Source organism: Mixophyes fleayi, chromosome 3 (genome assembly GCF_038048845.1).
Source record: "Mixophyes fleayi isolate aMixFle1 chromosome 3, aMixFle1.hap1, whole genome shotgun sequence".
Classification (NCBI taxonomy): domain Eukaryota; kingdom Metazoa; phylum Chordata; class Amphibia; order Anura; family Limnodynastidae; genus Mixophyes; species Mixophyes fleayi.
Window position 1 is genome coordinate 288,372,404 of NC_134404.1, and position 14,936 is coordinate 288,387,339.

Sequence of the window (14,936 nt, forward strand, 5' to 3'; positions counted from 1 at the left end):
AGCTGCGCACAATCAAAATGTGTATATCAGAGCCTAACCTGGGTGCATTGACCATTGAGATAAATTGATATTTTCTTCATTGAAAGACCTCATGTAAATGTAAACATCTGAGATTTGTTCTATCCAATACTCTGGAATTAGATTAAACTATAAAATCCATTATGTTTTCAACAGCTGCCAGAAATCCCATTGACCTTGTAGACATGCGGCCAGAAATCTGGATTGCGCGTGAACTCCGTCGTATTGGGGATGAATATAATGCTTTGTACAATCGAAGAAGGGTAAGTGCATGGTTTGTGACTGTTTCTTGACTCACTATTGCACGGTTAGTAGAATAATGAATCTACTACACACTCCAAATGGTCACTTGTCATGTTCCACCGATTGGTGATTTTATTTATGTATCCAAGCTTCAGGAACACCAGAAATGCAGATATTGAACAAAGGGAGTAGACCCTCCATCCGCCACAGGCGGAGAACAGTATCTTTCCTTCGGGTGCATAACAAATGTAAATAAAATGTCAAAAATATTCTTTCAAGAGCATTGTATATACACATTTGTTAATTTTACAACATGTCATATTCCATTAACTTGTATTTTTGGTTGTAATGGTCTTCCACAGTCATGTGTTTAAACTCCTTAAAACTGCAAGCATCTGTATTGATCTAGAAAAGCAGGAACAATTGTGGGTCATTTCCTATGTTTTGGTCCGTGTCCTGGAAAATTATTTAGTCAGTCCATAGTGATCGGCATACCATATACAGCTCGATAATGCATAACTTAACTATATATAGCTCTCAGCTCCAACCCCAACTAGATCAATTCAAATTCACCCACTTTGATCCAGAGATTCCTGAAACTGGGTTCACCACCAATGACGTCCACAATTCTCAGTGTGTCCTGGCCTAGACATATATGTAACCTTACTTCCAACCTGGCATCATTGTAAAGTTTGAGCCATAACTGAGGTGTTTCTTGGCTATGGTAGTTTGGTAGTTCCATGGATGTTTTTTATTTTTTTGCAACAGAACTACCCATGTTTGCATTGGCACTGATTGGAGCACTTTATCCACCAGATTAGTAGATATACTTTCACATAAAGAATCCTTAGCAAATCCAACTGTTGAGCCTTACAGTCCAGAACTGAGCTATCGCTGAGCATGCTGTGATATCTAGGCCAGTCCTGGTCAACCTGTGGCTCTCCAGGTGGTGTGAAACTACAAGTCCCAGCATGCTAGGAGTTGTAGTATCACACCACCTGGAGAACCACAGGTTGGCCAGGGCCTGAACTAAGCCTCTGATACAATATGAAAGTATGTTGGGAGTATGTGTGATGGGAAAAAATCTGAAGAGGCTTACAGGACAGTGCTCTGCAGTATAGATAGAGGCTTCTCCACAGGTTCTTATCTTGCTGTGGGCTCCAACAGGCTTGTAGCCCAGTGGTTCCCAAACTGTATGCCTTGGCTCCCTGGGGTGCCGCTGTCGGAGCCGCTGGTAAGCAGTGCAGGGGAGTACTCTGCAATTATGCCGACCCTAAGGGTGCCTCCAACTGAGAAAGTTTGGGATCCACTGCTGTAGCCATTTGAAGAACAGTCAGCATTTATGACCACACTGCATGTCTCAGCTAGAAGTATTTAAAATTGAAATTAGTAGGTATAGACATTTTTCATACAACTAAGCAAAGGTAACAGTCAACCCTCTATTACAGTATTGGATACCTGTGATTCCTCTAAACACTACAGTCTCAGTGACATTAATTGGGAGAACAGTCTTGAACTGAACTGATATTTTTAGAAAGGTGTTTAAATTGTGGGGTCTGTATTTAGGGCCCTGCCTTCAAACCTTCAGGTAAGTGGATGTTGAGTACAACCAACACCAGAAAAGCGTTCTGTTCATATATAAATAGCACATTTAGTTATTCTGATTACTAGGTAAGTATATAGCTACCAACAGACATGATTGGTGCATGATACTGGCTATCACAGAATGTAAGCGCAGGGCTAGACCCTCGGCCAAAATTAGATATACGTAGGAGCTATGTAAAAAAAAAATATAATAAAATATAACTCAGCGTTTTACAGGGATTTTTTCATCATTCACATCAGTCCCTCCCCCAGGGAGCTTAGAATCTATACTCTCTACCACATTACACTAGTACTCATTTTGTCATAAGCCAGTCTTACTACTGGAGAAGGGCAGATGGTTTGCTGTGTTTGGTTAAAGTAAAAAAGCCTCTGATTAAAAACGCCTCGAAGACATCTTATACCTTGACCGGTGAGACATCTGTTACCAGCTTCTCAATACATTGTAATATCCTTTTCAGATTGACTATAAATTGAGCCATAAAGAGTTACACTTCCAGAGTAGGATAGTGAAATGTCTGTTGCCCATGTTGAGGCTAATAACTAGAGGGGCATGATTAGAGTCCTCTAGGCAAGTAGGTATTCTTTTACTAAACCCCAGCAGTCTCTATCAAATATTTTTAATAAAGCCATGTGCCTATGCACATGGTTATTAAAACGCTATAATATGTACTTATTCTGGAAACGTGCATACACCATCATGCAGTATTTAAACATAAAATTAGCCTAATACTCATGCACATACCAAATGGATAATAGAGCATTGTATATCGGCGCCAGGGCCTCTCAGCTTCCCGACACATGTGACATGGACCCAGGTATCGTACAGCAGGTCAATGAATAATAACCATTTTACTGGATTTATATTCATCAGTCTTTTGTATGATGGCTTGATCATACCGTCATTGATTTGTGTGGGTGAGCCTGGAAAGGAGCAGCCACTAATCGTTGCCTTGTTCTACCCATTGGTATGTGCATGGATTGTTGGGCAGATTAGATTATTGTATGTTGAAGTACTGCACTATGCTGGATATGTTTTTTTGTATTTATATATTTTGTATTTCTCTGTGTAGGACTTTTTCATCTATGAACAGACAGTTTTGTTTCCCCATAAATATTAGCTGTGTTTGCTTTTTCCCCTAAATACATTCCTGGTTATACAGAATGACTAATCCTTGGTCTAGTTTATTGACAAAGGAGTGAAATCCAGCAAACTGTTTTTGTAAATATTTAGACAAGAATGATGACATTAAGGGCGGATACAATCAGTTTTTCCCAAAACACAGCAAAGATGCCTAATACTCCAGTTCTTTGGCCTGGTCAGTCAGTAAATCCTATTTCTACGGTATTAATATATCTGTTTGGGACAATGTTCCTCTGACTGCAGTGTGGCCCAGTAACGTCTCTATGCTGTCTCGGAACTGCCCGCAATCTCATCCCTTTGTACCCCACCACTCTTGCAGCCTTTTAGTGATCAAATATTAATAATAATAAAAAAATAAATCTATCTTCTAATGAAATTTTGGAAATTACATATGAGACTTTGCATCTGATAAACCTTATTTCAAGCAGACACAAAAAGGGAAGAAACCCTCTGAACCATGTGTAGAAACCATTAATCAAAGTTCAAAAAGTGGTTTTGTTTTTTTTTTTTTGTAGTTCACATTTCAGCAGAGTTCCTCATTTATTTCCAGCATTTGGTCACATGTGTAATATTCTCTATGGTTAGTGTGTCTTAATATTGTGTTTTTGAAGTTAAAACCACTGGGCTAATTAACCACCATAGGTGTGGGGGCAGCGTGCGCGCTCATTATTAGGATTCTGACTAAACAAAGTACATCTAGTAGAGTACCTAGCTACAAGTTTCCAGCCCGTGTTGCACTAGGGACATGTGCACACTTGGTTTTTAAGTCAATTGGCGTTCTTATTTGTCATGCTGACTCTGCAGACCCCAGGATGGGACGAAATAAACATTTTGAACATTTGTATGGTACAGAATTAGGAACTTTTAGTAGAGTAGTCTAGCATTCCCATCTGCCAATAGGACACTAGCACGAATAATCCAGATTTCATTTAAGGATATTTTTTTCTTCAAATGGGAAAGCATATATTGAATTACAACTCTTGCCACAGTCCCTGGCACACTGCAGTACTAGGTGCTGGGCCCCTCCCTGTACAGCTGTTTCTGGTAGAAGCCGTTTCCTGCAATAACACACACTCCCAACTTCAGCAGGAAATGGGATACCCTATTATGACTGCTCCTAAATGAAAATCAAACTTAATCTCTTCCCATGGTTATTTAAAATTTATGCTGAGTAGTAAATGAATTATTGGGCAAACTTACATTTAGTAATGAAATCCTTTCTTTATTTATACCCCAACAGCTCCACACTAGTAGAAGGTACATATACTTTTTGTTACAACCAAGTGGTGATATGTACATCTGCTGCAGTTATCACTAGTACACATCTACTTGTCTTGACACACAATAGCTTCCTATTCATCCGTAAATTGTTCTTGACCAGTAAAAGCTGTATTTCCATAAATATAATTGCTGTTACTCCTGTGTTGACACAAAATATGCATGTCTGTCGTGACTCAACGTGTCCATACACTGGACAAGCGTGCTACGTGGCCCTGCAGCGGCATCGGTCAGATTTCACCATGCGGGTGGCCACATCTGAAAGAACTGACTGAATAGGATACCTTGTAACATTAATGGGTGTTCACTGCAGACACTGATCACACGGGTGCATTTAGTGGTTCTTGCCTTTAGCAAAATATACTAAAGGCAAATAAGGACCTTTTTTAAATAACCCTTGCCAAATAGGGCTACATTTCAGTTATACCTACATGCTGCCAGACTGAATACTCTGAAGAATGCAATACAGTCTACTCAGGTTGACAATGAATGTGGGGCCACTAAAAAGCCTTGCGGACCATGGATGTCCAGTTGGACAGCCATTTTTATACATAGACTTTAAGGAATATTAATCCTGTGATCCGCACAATCAAAAGTAACCCTAAAAATGCATGAAGGGACTCTTGTCACAATATCGAATACTATATCCAGACTTGGCACACTGAAATCTAAACTAGAAACACAATGTATGAGTATTATGATTGATCTTTATTAATAATGAGGTCTGCAGCACTGTACAGAGGGAAAATAACAAGATTGTACATTGTATAAATGTACAATACCGTAAACAAACGCTACAACTCAACACAGCTACTGGGGGTGCAAGGTGTATATTCAGAGCAGTAAAACCTGTACCTATTAGCGTGGGTGCAACTAAGAGGACTAGAGCCACTGAAGGAGGTGCAAAGACAATGGAGGGGGGTGCACAGTGTAGCTGATGAGAAAGTTATAGGTAATGAGGACAGGTGGGAAGAGGGCCCTGCTCACTAGAGCTTACAATCTAAAGGGAAAGGGGCAGAAAAATGGTTGACACATGGGGGTGAGGCAATTTAAGGGGAGCTGAGGGCAAGAAACAAGAGTGGCAAAGATGGAGGATGAAAGCGAGTGAGGTATACTACATTGTGAAATGGTTAGAAAAGCCTACCAGTCCTCCATTTAAACAGGTGGGTTTTCAATGATTGTGTGAAGCTATACGGGCTAGGGGATAGTCTGATAGAACGAGGGTGATTATTCCAGTGGTAGGGGGCAGCACTAGAGGGATCTTGGATAAGGGAGTGAGATGGAGAGGGAATAACAGAAAGGCGACTGTCATTGTCCGACTAGAGAGGCCGGGAGGAAGTATGTAGGGAGCAATGGAGTTGGAGAGGGCCTTATGATGCCACAAACTTTAAAAATAACATGTTTAATTTTGGATACCAGATCTAACAATTTTATTTCCACCCTATTAATCTTGATGCATTAATTATAATCTGAGCACTTCACATTGAATTTAAGCCACATAATTGACCCTCTTTAAATTGGAAAGCTCCAGCATAGCAAGATATATTCCCAACATGTTTATTTATATATAAGAAAGTATAACAAAGAGAATTCAATGCACAAAGGCAAACTAATACATAGCAATAGTCATAACTGACATTATTTTAAAATACCATTCATATTGTTTGTTTGTGGGGCAAGAACAATGTTTGTAATATTTAAAGTATTATACTATGTATTAAAACAAATGGTAAAATACAATGATGAAATCAAATATAATGGCAGACAGTTTTTTAGGAAATGAAACACAGGGGTGTAATAAGTCTTTCTCACCTTACTGTGTAGTGTCCATTCAGTCAAGCTGGTTTCTTTTCATGAGGCTTGCAATGGATTTGTAGGATGTAATACAGCAAGGACCCTGAAATAGGAGGGGTGTTGATTTAATACTCCATAATATTCTCATGGTACCCAAAGAGATCTTTAATTGTAGCAACCAATTTAAAGTATTGACACAGTAAAACTTTCTCTTTTCAGCAAATTATAGAGTACGCAAGGGTCAAATATTTGTTTCAAATCAGGTGGTGGCCACCTAAGTGTATTTTACGTGTCTAGTAGATGAAGTGTGATTGTGCTCACTCATGTTGGTGCACTGTAGGGAAGAAATCTAGCAGTCTAAGGGCTATTTGTATTTACCCTTCACTTGCACAAACAGGTGGTTGCTCCACACTCTAATGGTTTCTTAGCCAGGGCAATTTGGAAACCGGTTTCTTGGATGGGAAAACGCACAAAATATTTATGGACTGCATACAACACTAGGGAAAATCTATATTGTGAACACTGGCATAGTTAGGGGGGTGAGGCTCTAATTAGCCCTAACTATCCCAAACAGTAAAGTTGGCCACTGGGTATGAGGAAGCAAACGGACAGCTCAGAGTGCCTCTATTCCAGAGGTGGTCCCTTCCGGATCCACCAGCGTCGAATACCGATGGGACCAGAACAGGAATTGAGCAGCTTGGTAGTACTTTAATACTGGGAACCGCCAGTCCCTCCTTAGTCTTGGGCTTTTGAAATATCATAATTTTATCTTTTTCACATTAAGTAAACTTCAAAACACTTTAACAAGCTTCAAACTTTGCTATTCTTCCTTTGCATTTGAACAGATGAGAAGTAAATAAATTTGATTTTATTTATATTTTTTTTTCCTTCAAAATGCTAACACTTTATACAATATTTCTCAGTTGTTGGTAACCAAAAGCATGTATTGTTTCCATATAAACAAACTGTCCCAAATAGGGAATATGTGGTATATTTGAAACATTCTTCAATTTTAAAATTCATATCTGCCAATAAAGTTGCCCTTAAGGACCCCAGTGGCCAATAAAGAAACTCAAAATTGATAGGATCATTGTTTGGCAAGTTTAGTTGTAAGGTAGTCACAGTATCCCCTGATCAGGCGGCTGTGAAGCCAGGCGTGATATCCGGAGTGCTGAACAGCTGAATCTCATTCATGTAGATTCTGCCACTTTACTCTGAGGTTGAACAGCAGGAGGAGCCTATGTGGCCACCTGAAGCACTTTAGTGCCTTCTAAAATATTGTGTTTGCTGTTAGATGCTCAACACACTTTACCTTTTTTTTCAATTGGGATGGGGTGAGGTAAGAATATGTCCTAATATTGTACTGTTCTGTAATTCCAGGTTCTTCCTAACAATCAGCGCAGAGGTGTGGATAATGGCCAAGTGGTTATCCTGCGTGTGTTACGTTATATCGTACGGCTCATATGGAGAATGCAGTGGCTTTGAAAGAGGTTATTTCACAAATGAAGGACTCCAGCACATGGCCATTGGGACAAACTCCTATACTATGCAATTCATATCGGCATCTTGAAAAGATGATTTTCTGCAGCGCTCTGGACGTCCTCTGCGAAATCAATCTGCAGAAATACGTTTAAAGGGTGAAAAGCTTAAGAGGACAGATCGACGGATCAGGATGAATTTTCTTAGCTTCAGGAAAGGATGGATTTTTTTCTGACAATTTTATAGAGTATAGAATTTTTTTTATATTTTATGTATATACGAATCTTCAAACTTTCATATCTACTGAAATATGTATCCATCTCCAAAGATCTGTGGATATTGTGGTAACTGAGCCTATGGATCCACATAGCTGCCTTACTTTGTACAAAGCAACTGTGAGCTGTGGCATGACTCAACACCCATTATACTTTATCATCCCAATTCAAGTGCCAACCTTGGTGCTTCTGTTCTCCCAGTTGTTCATGGCCACAAAGCATTTCTGAGGATTGTTCCTGGTGTTCCGGAAGGATTATCATTCTGACTATCTGGATAGGCTGAACTTTCCCACATTGTCACTTCTTGCTGAGCATCACATATATCATCTGCCAGCTATGTTTACAAGAAGCTTGTAGTTCTCTGTTTAGTGCAAACCACATTTAGAACGATTGTTTTGTAGTTACATTGTTTCCTTTTCCCTCAATTACATACAAGTTAATTATGTACATGGACAAAGCCTTTTGAGATGTAAGGATCATAAATATGTTCATGGGACCAGTAGCTTTCTGTTTGGATCCAGATTTTCTAAATCATGATAAAGGGCTACTAAACCTAAAGTATAATTTGCATATTTCAAAGCAAATGGTTCAGCAGCTTGTATAACTGCAGATATTTCAGATGAAGAGTTTGCTTTCACTGGGTACATCCTGACGCTGCTTGCAGACCCTTTTTGGTCTCAAAATGCTTGCACTCGGGCTGCATAGTGATGTTTCTACAATATCAAATATAAAGTCCTGCAAAGGCAGTTATTATTCTTTTATACAAGCAACTTGTGTTCTAGTTTTAGTGGTCCTTTAATCACGGAGTTTCAAATGAGGTCTTCAAACTTTGCTCTGTCCATATATAAACTAAGTTCAGTCCCAGTTTGTCCTTTTATAATGGTATTTGCAGTTGCACGTCTTCCAGCAAAGGGTGTAAGGATTCAGCTTTCTAAGTACACGTCATGTTTCTTTGTATATGGATCTAGTTTGTAGATCTCTATACAAAACATTCCTTCTACTACCACAGGTGGCTCATAGCTCCAGTACTATGCACACAGACAGGCCACGATTCAGTAAAATAGTGGAGCACATATTATCAGGTTATGCTCGATTAGGAATGTCGTTAAAATCTGTCCACATTTAGCCTGCTAAGACTGACGTTTGCCATTTGCTTATTCTGCTGTTACATGCCTTTTTTTTATTCTTATTTATTTTATTTTCTTATACCCATGACAGTTTTCTGGTAGATTCAGTATGTAAACTTCATAAGCACAATCTTTACTGATCAGTCATGCACAAGCACACTTTTTATACAGGTTTCATAGAGCTTTTTTTTTTTGCCTGTCATTGAGGGCTATTTACTAACCCTGCTCAAATGTGCAAGTCTGCACTAAAACCATAGCAACCAATCAGACGTTTGCTTTCATGTCTAACTTGCACTAAACTGAGAAACGCTAATTGTTGATTAGTTGTCATGGGATACTGTACAGTTGCACTTTTCAGCAATGTTTGTACTTGCCCTTCAGTATTCCCAGAAATTTTTGCCAGCTGGCAGTAAGAAGTAGCCGGGTGGGGGCAGTGTAATACTTTGCAATAATATTGAAAAATGTTGGAGGTTATTGCCCACATCTGTCAGTCTACTGGTCTGATCAGTCCTAACACACAATGCTGGCTATAGTGCCTGTTCTAATAGTAAAAACAATGGGTTTTTTTGGTGGCAAGTAAAAAAAGGCCGGGTGGAACACCTGGGAAATGGGTGCTGGGGAGAACACTGCCCTCATTTATACCAGTGATCAGTATTGCTACTCCTCGATGAAATGGATATTCCTTTGCAGTGAAGGTTTTCAGGAATATTTGCTAGGATAGGCTTTAGTTTTAAATTCTGCAAAACACTTGTATACAGGTCCCTTAGTCGTGTCCAGAACTGAACTGGAATAATTGTGGTATCAGCATTTCAGACCTTATTGCACACTGTAACTTACACATAGATGCTTTGCCAATGTTCAGAAAAGTGCAGCCACTTCACTAGAAAGCATTGCTTTGTGGATACTTGGTCTTGGAAGGGTCTCCTGGAGATCATTGGTTCCTAGTGATAGGCTGCATTCTCATTAACGTTGGGCTCACAAAATGGCTGCCCCCTCTGTGTAGTGTCTTGATTGTATTTAATGACACACAATATGCAGTAACTCAAATCCTTATGATGTGATTTATCCAAGCTCTGACTCCATATTGATGGCTCAATTAATGTTTCATTATTGAAACATTTCCTTCTAACTGCATGAATTACAAGGAAACTATGCAAAAAATACCATATCCCTGTGTGCTGGAACAGTCTACAGTCTGACATTAGATATTTCACAAGACACGATCATAATACATTCTACGGTTTTAGCCATAGTTTTCCTTAAACACCTTCCTTAAAGGGTCTGGTATGTTTAATCTCATTCTTCTCCATTGCCTTGGCCTCTAGACATCTGTATACAGTAGTGTGTATGGCCACCAAACTAATATAGCACAATAATCTTGGCAGGCTTCTGGCTGCCCCCCCCCAGATTAATAAAAATCTACTCCACTAGTTTGTCAATGCTGATCATAACTTTGTTTACCAAAGAAAAGTGACAGATTTATTTGCACGGTTGCTGATTTGTGAAGGTTTGATTTATATGTGATCCATTGAGAGAGTTCATGGGTTATCAGAGGTATTGCAGAATGTTACCTGTTCTTTTCCCTGACCAGAAATATGTGCCTTTTTAAAACTTAAGTAACCAAAGATATTTTTGGGGTTCTGCATTACCTCATCTAACTTGGGATCCCACCACATTGTAGAATCTGGTTCCCAAGACACTTCTCACCTAGTATATGGAGTAATCTGTGTCATTTATGCATATGATATAGAATGCCGTTAGTTATTACATTCTATGTTAATATGATACTCCAAACCGACTTTCCATTGTACATTTCTCAGTGCCTTTAAGGTTAAGTGCCAAGTAGCCTGTTACCTCCACTTTTTATAAAAATACAAAATATTGTCTGGATAACTGACCATCCATGTTGGGCCACATTGTTTAATGATGATGGAAATATGGTAGTCGAAGATTGTCACGAAATGGTGAATGATGGAGGTTAAAGTAAATATTCATGTCCAAATACAGTATGTTTTCAGTATGTGTATGTAGACACTGATAAAATTCATGGGTTGTGTGAACTTTGGTGCTATTATAGATTTGTATCATAATACACAAATTATGCAATTATATGTATAATCCATGAACTGTCATTGCGGCAGTGTTCATTATGAAAACGTGTATTATAAAGAAGAAAGCGCCCCTTACTGTAAACTCTGAATGTCCATGACTTGTATAAAAGGCCATAGGCAAACTCCTTACTTCTATCCTTGCCATTTACTGCGGAGCGCACATTGTCCCATAGATCTTGACATGACCGTCTACTCCAGCAATGTGTGCACAATGCCTTAACCAGTGTTGTATGCAGGAGGATGTGCAGTGGCTCTTGTGTTGCTGTCCTAGATGCCAGTGCAAATGTTTTGCTTTATATTGGCATGGTATTTAGGGCTATTCATACTAAAGGGAAAGGAAGTGGGTTGTTTTCAACTCAGCAGGCACGCGTTGAAGTCTTCTCTCACTTTAGCATAATGGAATTGGATCTATTGTGTGCAAATAATGTCAAACCTAAATAGAACTATGCATAGCAATAGATTCATCTGATGTGACATTTGTTGCAAAATGTATCTTTAATGGTTTTGGTTTAATCCTAAATACGGTGTTGACATAGACTGATTCTGTCCTCACAGAAATGTTTTCATGTAACTGCAAAGCTTTGCTATCTTCCTCATTATGAAGTATATTGTATGCTTTTAAGCCTCGTCTTCCCTTTTCTCAGGGAAATAAGTAGTCTGTGATTCCTAAGGTGTTGGGCCTACAAAAATGTGTTACTGTAAATATTGTATATATTTACAGTTGTTTACTGAGCCATACTCTTGTGTTCAGTCAGTGTCCACTTTACTTTACTTTTACTTAAAGGAGAAATATATCATAGAAAGAAGGAAACCTCTGCTTACTTTTTAAGCTTGTTCCAGAATGCTGGAAATGTACCTAAACAGATGTAATAAAAGGTCTGTAGACTGTGGCTGGTGAGCAGAGTCCACTTTCCTTATATATTTCTTGACAACATTTAACAGCTTCAAGTTTTCCCCACTTGTCCTTGAAATAGTTAAATGTGACAATTTAAGTAAAAGCCTTTTCAATTTCCCTATGGTCTCAGCTGCCAAAGGGGCATGTAGTGTGTCAAGTTGCTGGCCATTGTCAGGGAAAGTTAAGAATAAGAGTGTGTAAATACTGTAGATTTCCTGTAATTTGCTTCTTTGTACCTTTTTCAAAATATGTATATTTATGTCATTCACTTTATTTAATTTACTGTCTAAGACTTGTAATTTTATTTTAAATAATACGTGCTCTCTCTCTGATACATTTAGTGATTAAACTTGCTTGGGCAGTAATGTAAATTGCTTGTTCTGCCACATACTTGCTGTCTGGTACCGTGTAATGTACCCCTGGCTTGCGTGTAGTCCCTGTTACAACATTTAGCTGTTTGATCTTAGACACCCATTGCACTTTGCCATAACAAAGATATAGTACACAGTAAATTTGTGGGATATGAGATTGAGGCTACCATGGCGATACTTTTGTAGACCTCATGTAAGCCGCAGCCCTTCTCTGTATGAATATCCATTGTGTCTTTATTCTGCATTACTATAACTTGGACCTAATGCTGAAGTGATGACTGAATAATATTATCACTTTCAGTCGGGGATGGAAGATTAAATATTTTTGTTCCATAAGCCTCTTTAACTCTTGTAGATGACAATATTCAGGCCCTGGTACAATAACACATATAAGACTGCTCTCTTCAGTATGTTCCTATGTTTTGCACTATCACTACACTAGCCTAGCGCAACTCTTGTTCATTCAATAAGTTATCCATGTTCTCCATCTGCTTCACTCAAACAGTCTTTTTTTTTTTCCCTCGTGTATTACTTTGGACTGAATCTGATGAATTCATTCCTAATTGACTACTCAGAATAATTGCACTTTTTATGTTTATCAAACTTTTAGTCTGTCTACTCAATGCAAGCTTATCTAATGTGTACAAACTACCAACCCCACAGACACAATACTCCACATGAGGGATAATCTCAACAATAGTAAGGTTTTAAAAATAAAATTATAATGTTTATTTCTACCTTATTTTATACACTCAAATTTGTAATATCGTTTCCTATTCTTGGTCAGGAACATGGTAAACACCTAGAATAGCTGTTATGGTCTGAGAGGGATGGGTACAATGTTAGTTTGCTCTCAAAAAAAAAAAAAAATTGGGATAAAAAAAGCTTTTTTTTTTTTTTTTTACTGCACTAAAACCCTTCCCTCCACTTTTATAGAATTACTCTATTGTCCCTATTATATATTTTGTTTTTTGTTTTTTTTAATAAAGTGTTATACACTGTCTGCAAGCTGTGTCAGCCTGTGGTGTGTGCAGCTGCATAGTGGGGTGCCAGGTGTTTTACTCCAAATGTCAGTGTTCTAGCATTCAGCAGCACTTTCACCTTGCAGGAACGTATGATTAATCCACGCCATCTTGACTTGTTAACAAGCTGTGTCGGCTAACACTTCAGGCTGTACACTGTGATTACTATACAAGTATGCGCAGGACCTTAGTCATTTTAAACACTTAACAACAAAATGTTTCAGTATTGGTTATAAATAACGGTTTCCAGACAAATATTTTTAATTCGATAGGACCATTTTGGCATACTGGGTCCGCATCCTCCACAGTAGACCCAAAATGTTATCTGTAATGTTCACATTGGGAGAGGTTGATCCTTTTGGCTAAGAATAGAACTTTATATCCCAGGTAGATATGTTCTGAATATTAATCTATGTTACAAGCCCTAGAGAGAATCCAAATTGCTTGCATTAGTTAGAAGGAAGCACTTGTAACAAACTAACCTTACCTTGTCTCTCACAAACTAGCTGGAACATGACTGTCATACCCCAACCCCCCCCCCCCCACGCAACAAATCAATTCTGTTTTCTATGCTCCCTTGCATATGGTTCAGAGATTGGAGGGCCTTTTCCAACACTAGTGGATGATACCCTCCCAATAGCTAAATGGTTTCTCCCTTCCCACTTTTAGGACCCATGCTTTTGAGAGAGTCTCATTCTGATTAATCACTAAAGTCTTTTCATAGGACCCAGCGCATATGTAGCATTTTAATGTCATGCAATTGTCCCTGGCTTTCTTGTGTTTTGCACTGATTACTTTTGCCAGGGTAATTGACACTTTTCTTGTGCAATATTGCTGTACATAATGCAGATTTTTTTAAAGCTCTTTGTCAATGAATTTTATATAAATAAATGTTTGAAGAACTTTCACTTTGTCTATTTTTTGTTTCATTAATTATTATTTTCCCTGTATGTGAGTCACTCGTGTTCAGCCCTACAGAAACTTCTGGGCCACCAGGACCACACACATAGCACAGGTAGACTCTGCTGGTCACAATAACTTCAGCCTTTCCACTCAAAATTGGGTCTCTGACCACTTTATTCCAAGACACTGGACTTCATTTAAAAACCAGGATGTGGAGATTTTTTGTGCACACAAACCTGTTAATTTTATTGTTTTTCATACAATTGCTTATGTGTACATAAAAAATGCATGTTCCTGTATAAAATGTGAACTAAGGCTCCCCATTAATAGTTGCAGGTGTTCATTTTGCACATCTGAAAATCTCTACAGCCATCTGCACATTTTAGGTGGCATTCCCAATTTAACAGTCTCCACCACTTGACCTTGGATTACCTTAAATTGTGTTTTGGAATTTGGGAGCAGAATTAGGCATATTCCTGGCGCTAGACCAATTTCAGAAATGAACACTCCCATCTGCCCATGTGCAGCCAGATTCCATCAGAAGGTACAAACTTTAGCTCCCACTCCCTGTGCCCATAAAAAAAGGTGTCACAAAAAAAATGGCACCTACACTTTGTGATTGACCACTACTGAAGGCCACAGATTAACCGGACACTTTTCTCCCCACAACAATT

The 14,936-nt window shown here is 38.7% G+C and overlaps 1 protein-coding gene and 1 long non-coding RNA gene across 14 annotated transcripts in view; one reads left to right on the plus strand and one right to left on the minus strand.

The window, feature by feature from the left end:
* BCL2L11 (BCL2 like 11) overlaps nt 1-14,267 on the plus strand; it is a 35,310-nt gene extending 21,043 nt beyond the window's left edge. For 2 of the 3 annotated variants that reach the window (XM_075203755.1, XM_075203754.1), the window contains exons 3-4: nt 175-281; nt 7,460-14,267. In XM_075203755.1, coding sequence (XP_075059856.1) covers nt 175-281; nt 7,460-7,564 — 212 coding nt within the window. In that variant the 3' untranslated portion in view covers nt 7,565-14,267. Of the gene's footprint in view, nt 1-174; nt 282-410; nt 539-7,459 lie in introns of those variants that run through there. The other variant, XM_075203756.1, reaches the window with a different exon arrangement.
* LOC142144649 (uncharacterized) overlaps nt 1-14,936 on the minus strand; it is a 466,443-nt gene that overhangs the window by 52,997 nt on the left and 398,510 nt on the right. For 10 of the 11 annotated variants that reach the window (XR_012689763.1, XR_012689758.1, XR_012689760.1 and 7 more), the window contains one exon: nt 6,098-6,182. This is a non-coding gene — a long non-coding RNA (uncharacterized LOC142144649). Of the gene's footprint in view, nt 1-391; nt 667-6,097; nt 6,183-14,936 lie in introns of those variants that run through there. The other variant, XR_012689765.1, reaches the window with a different exon arrangement.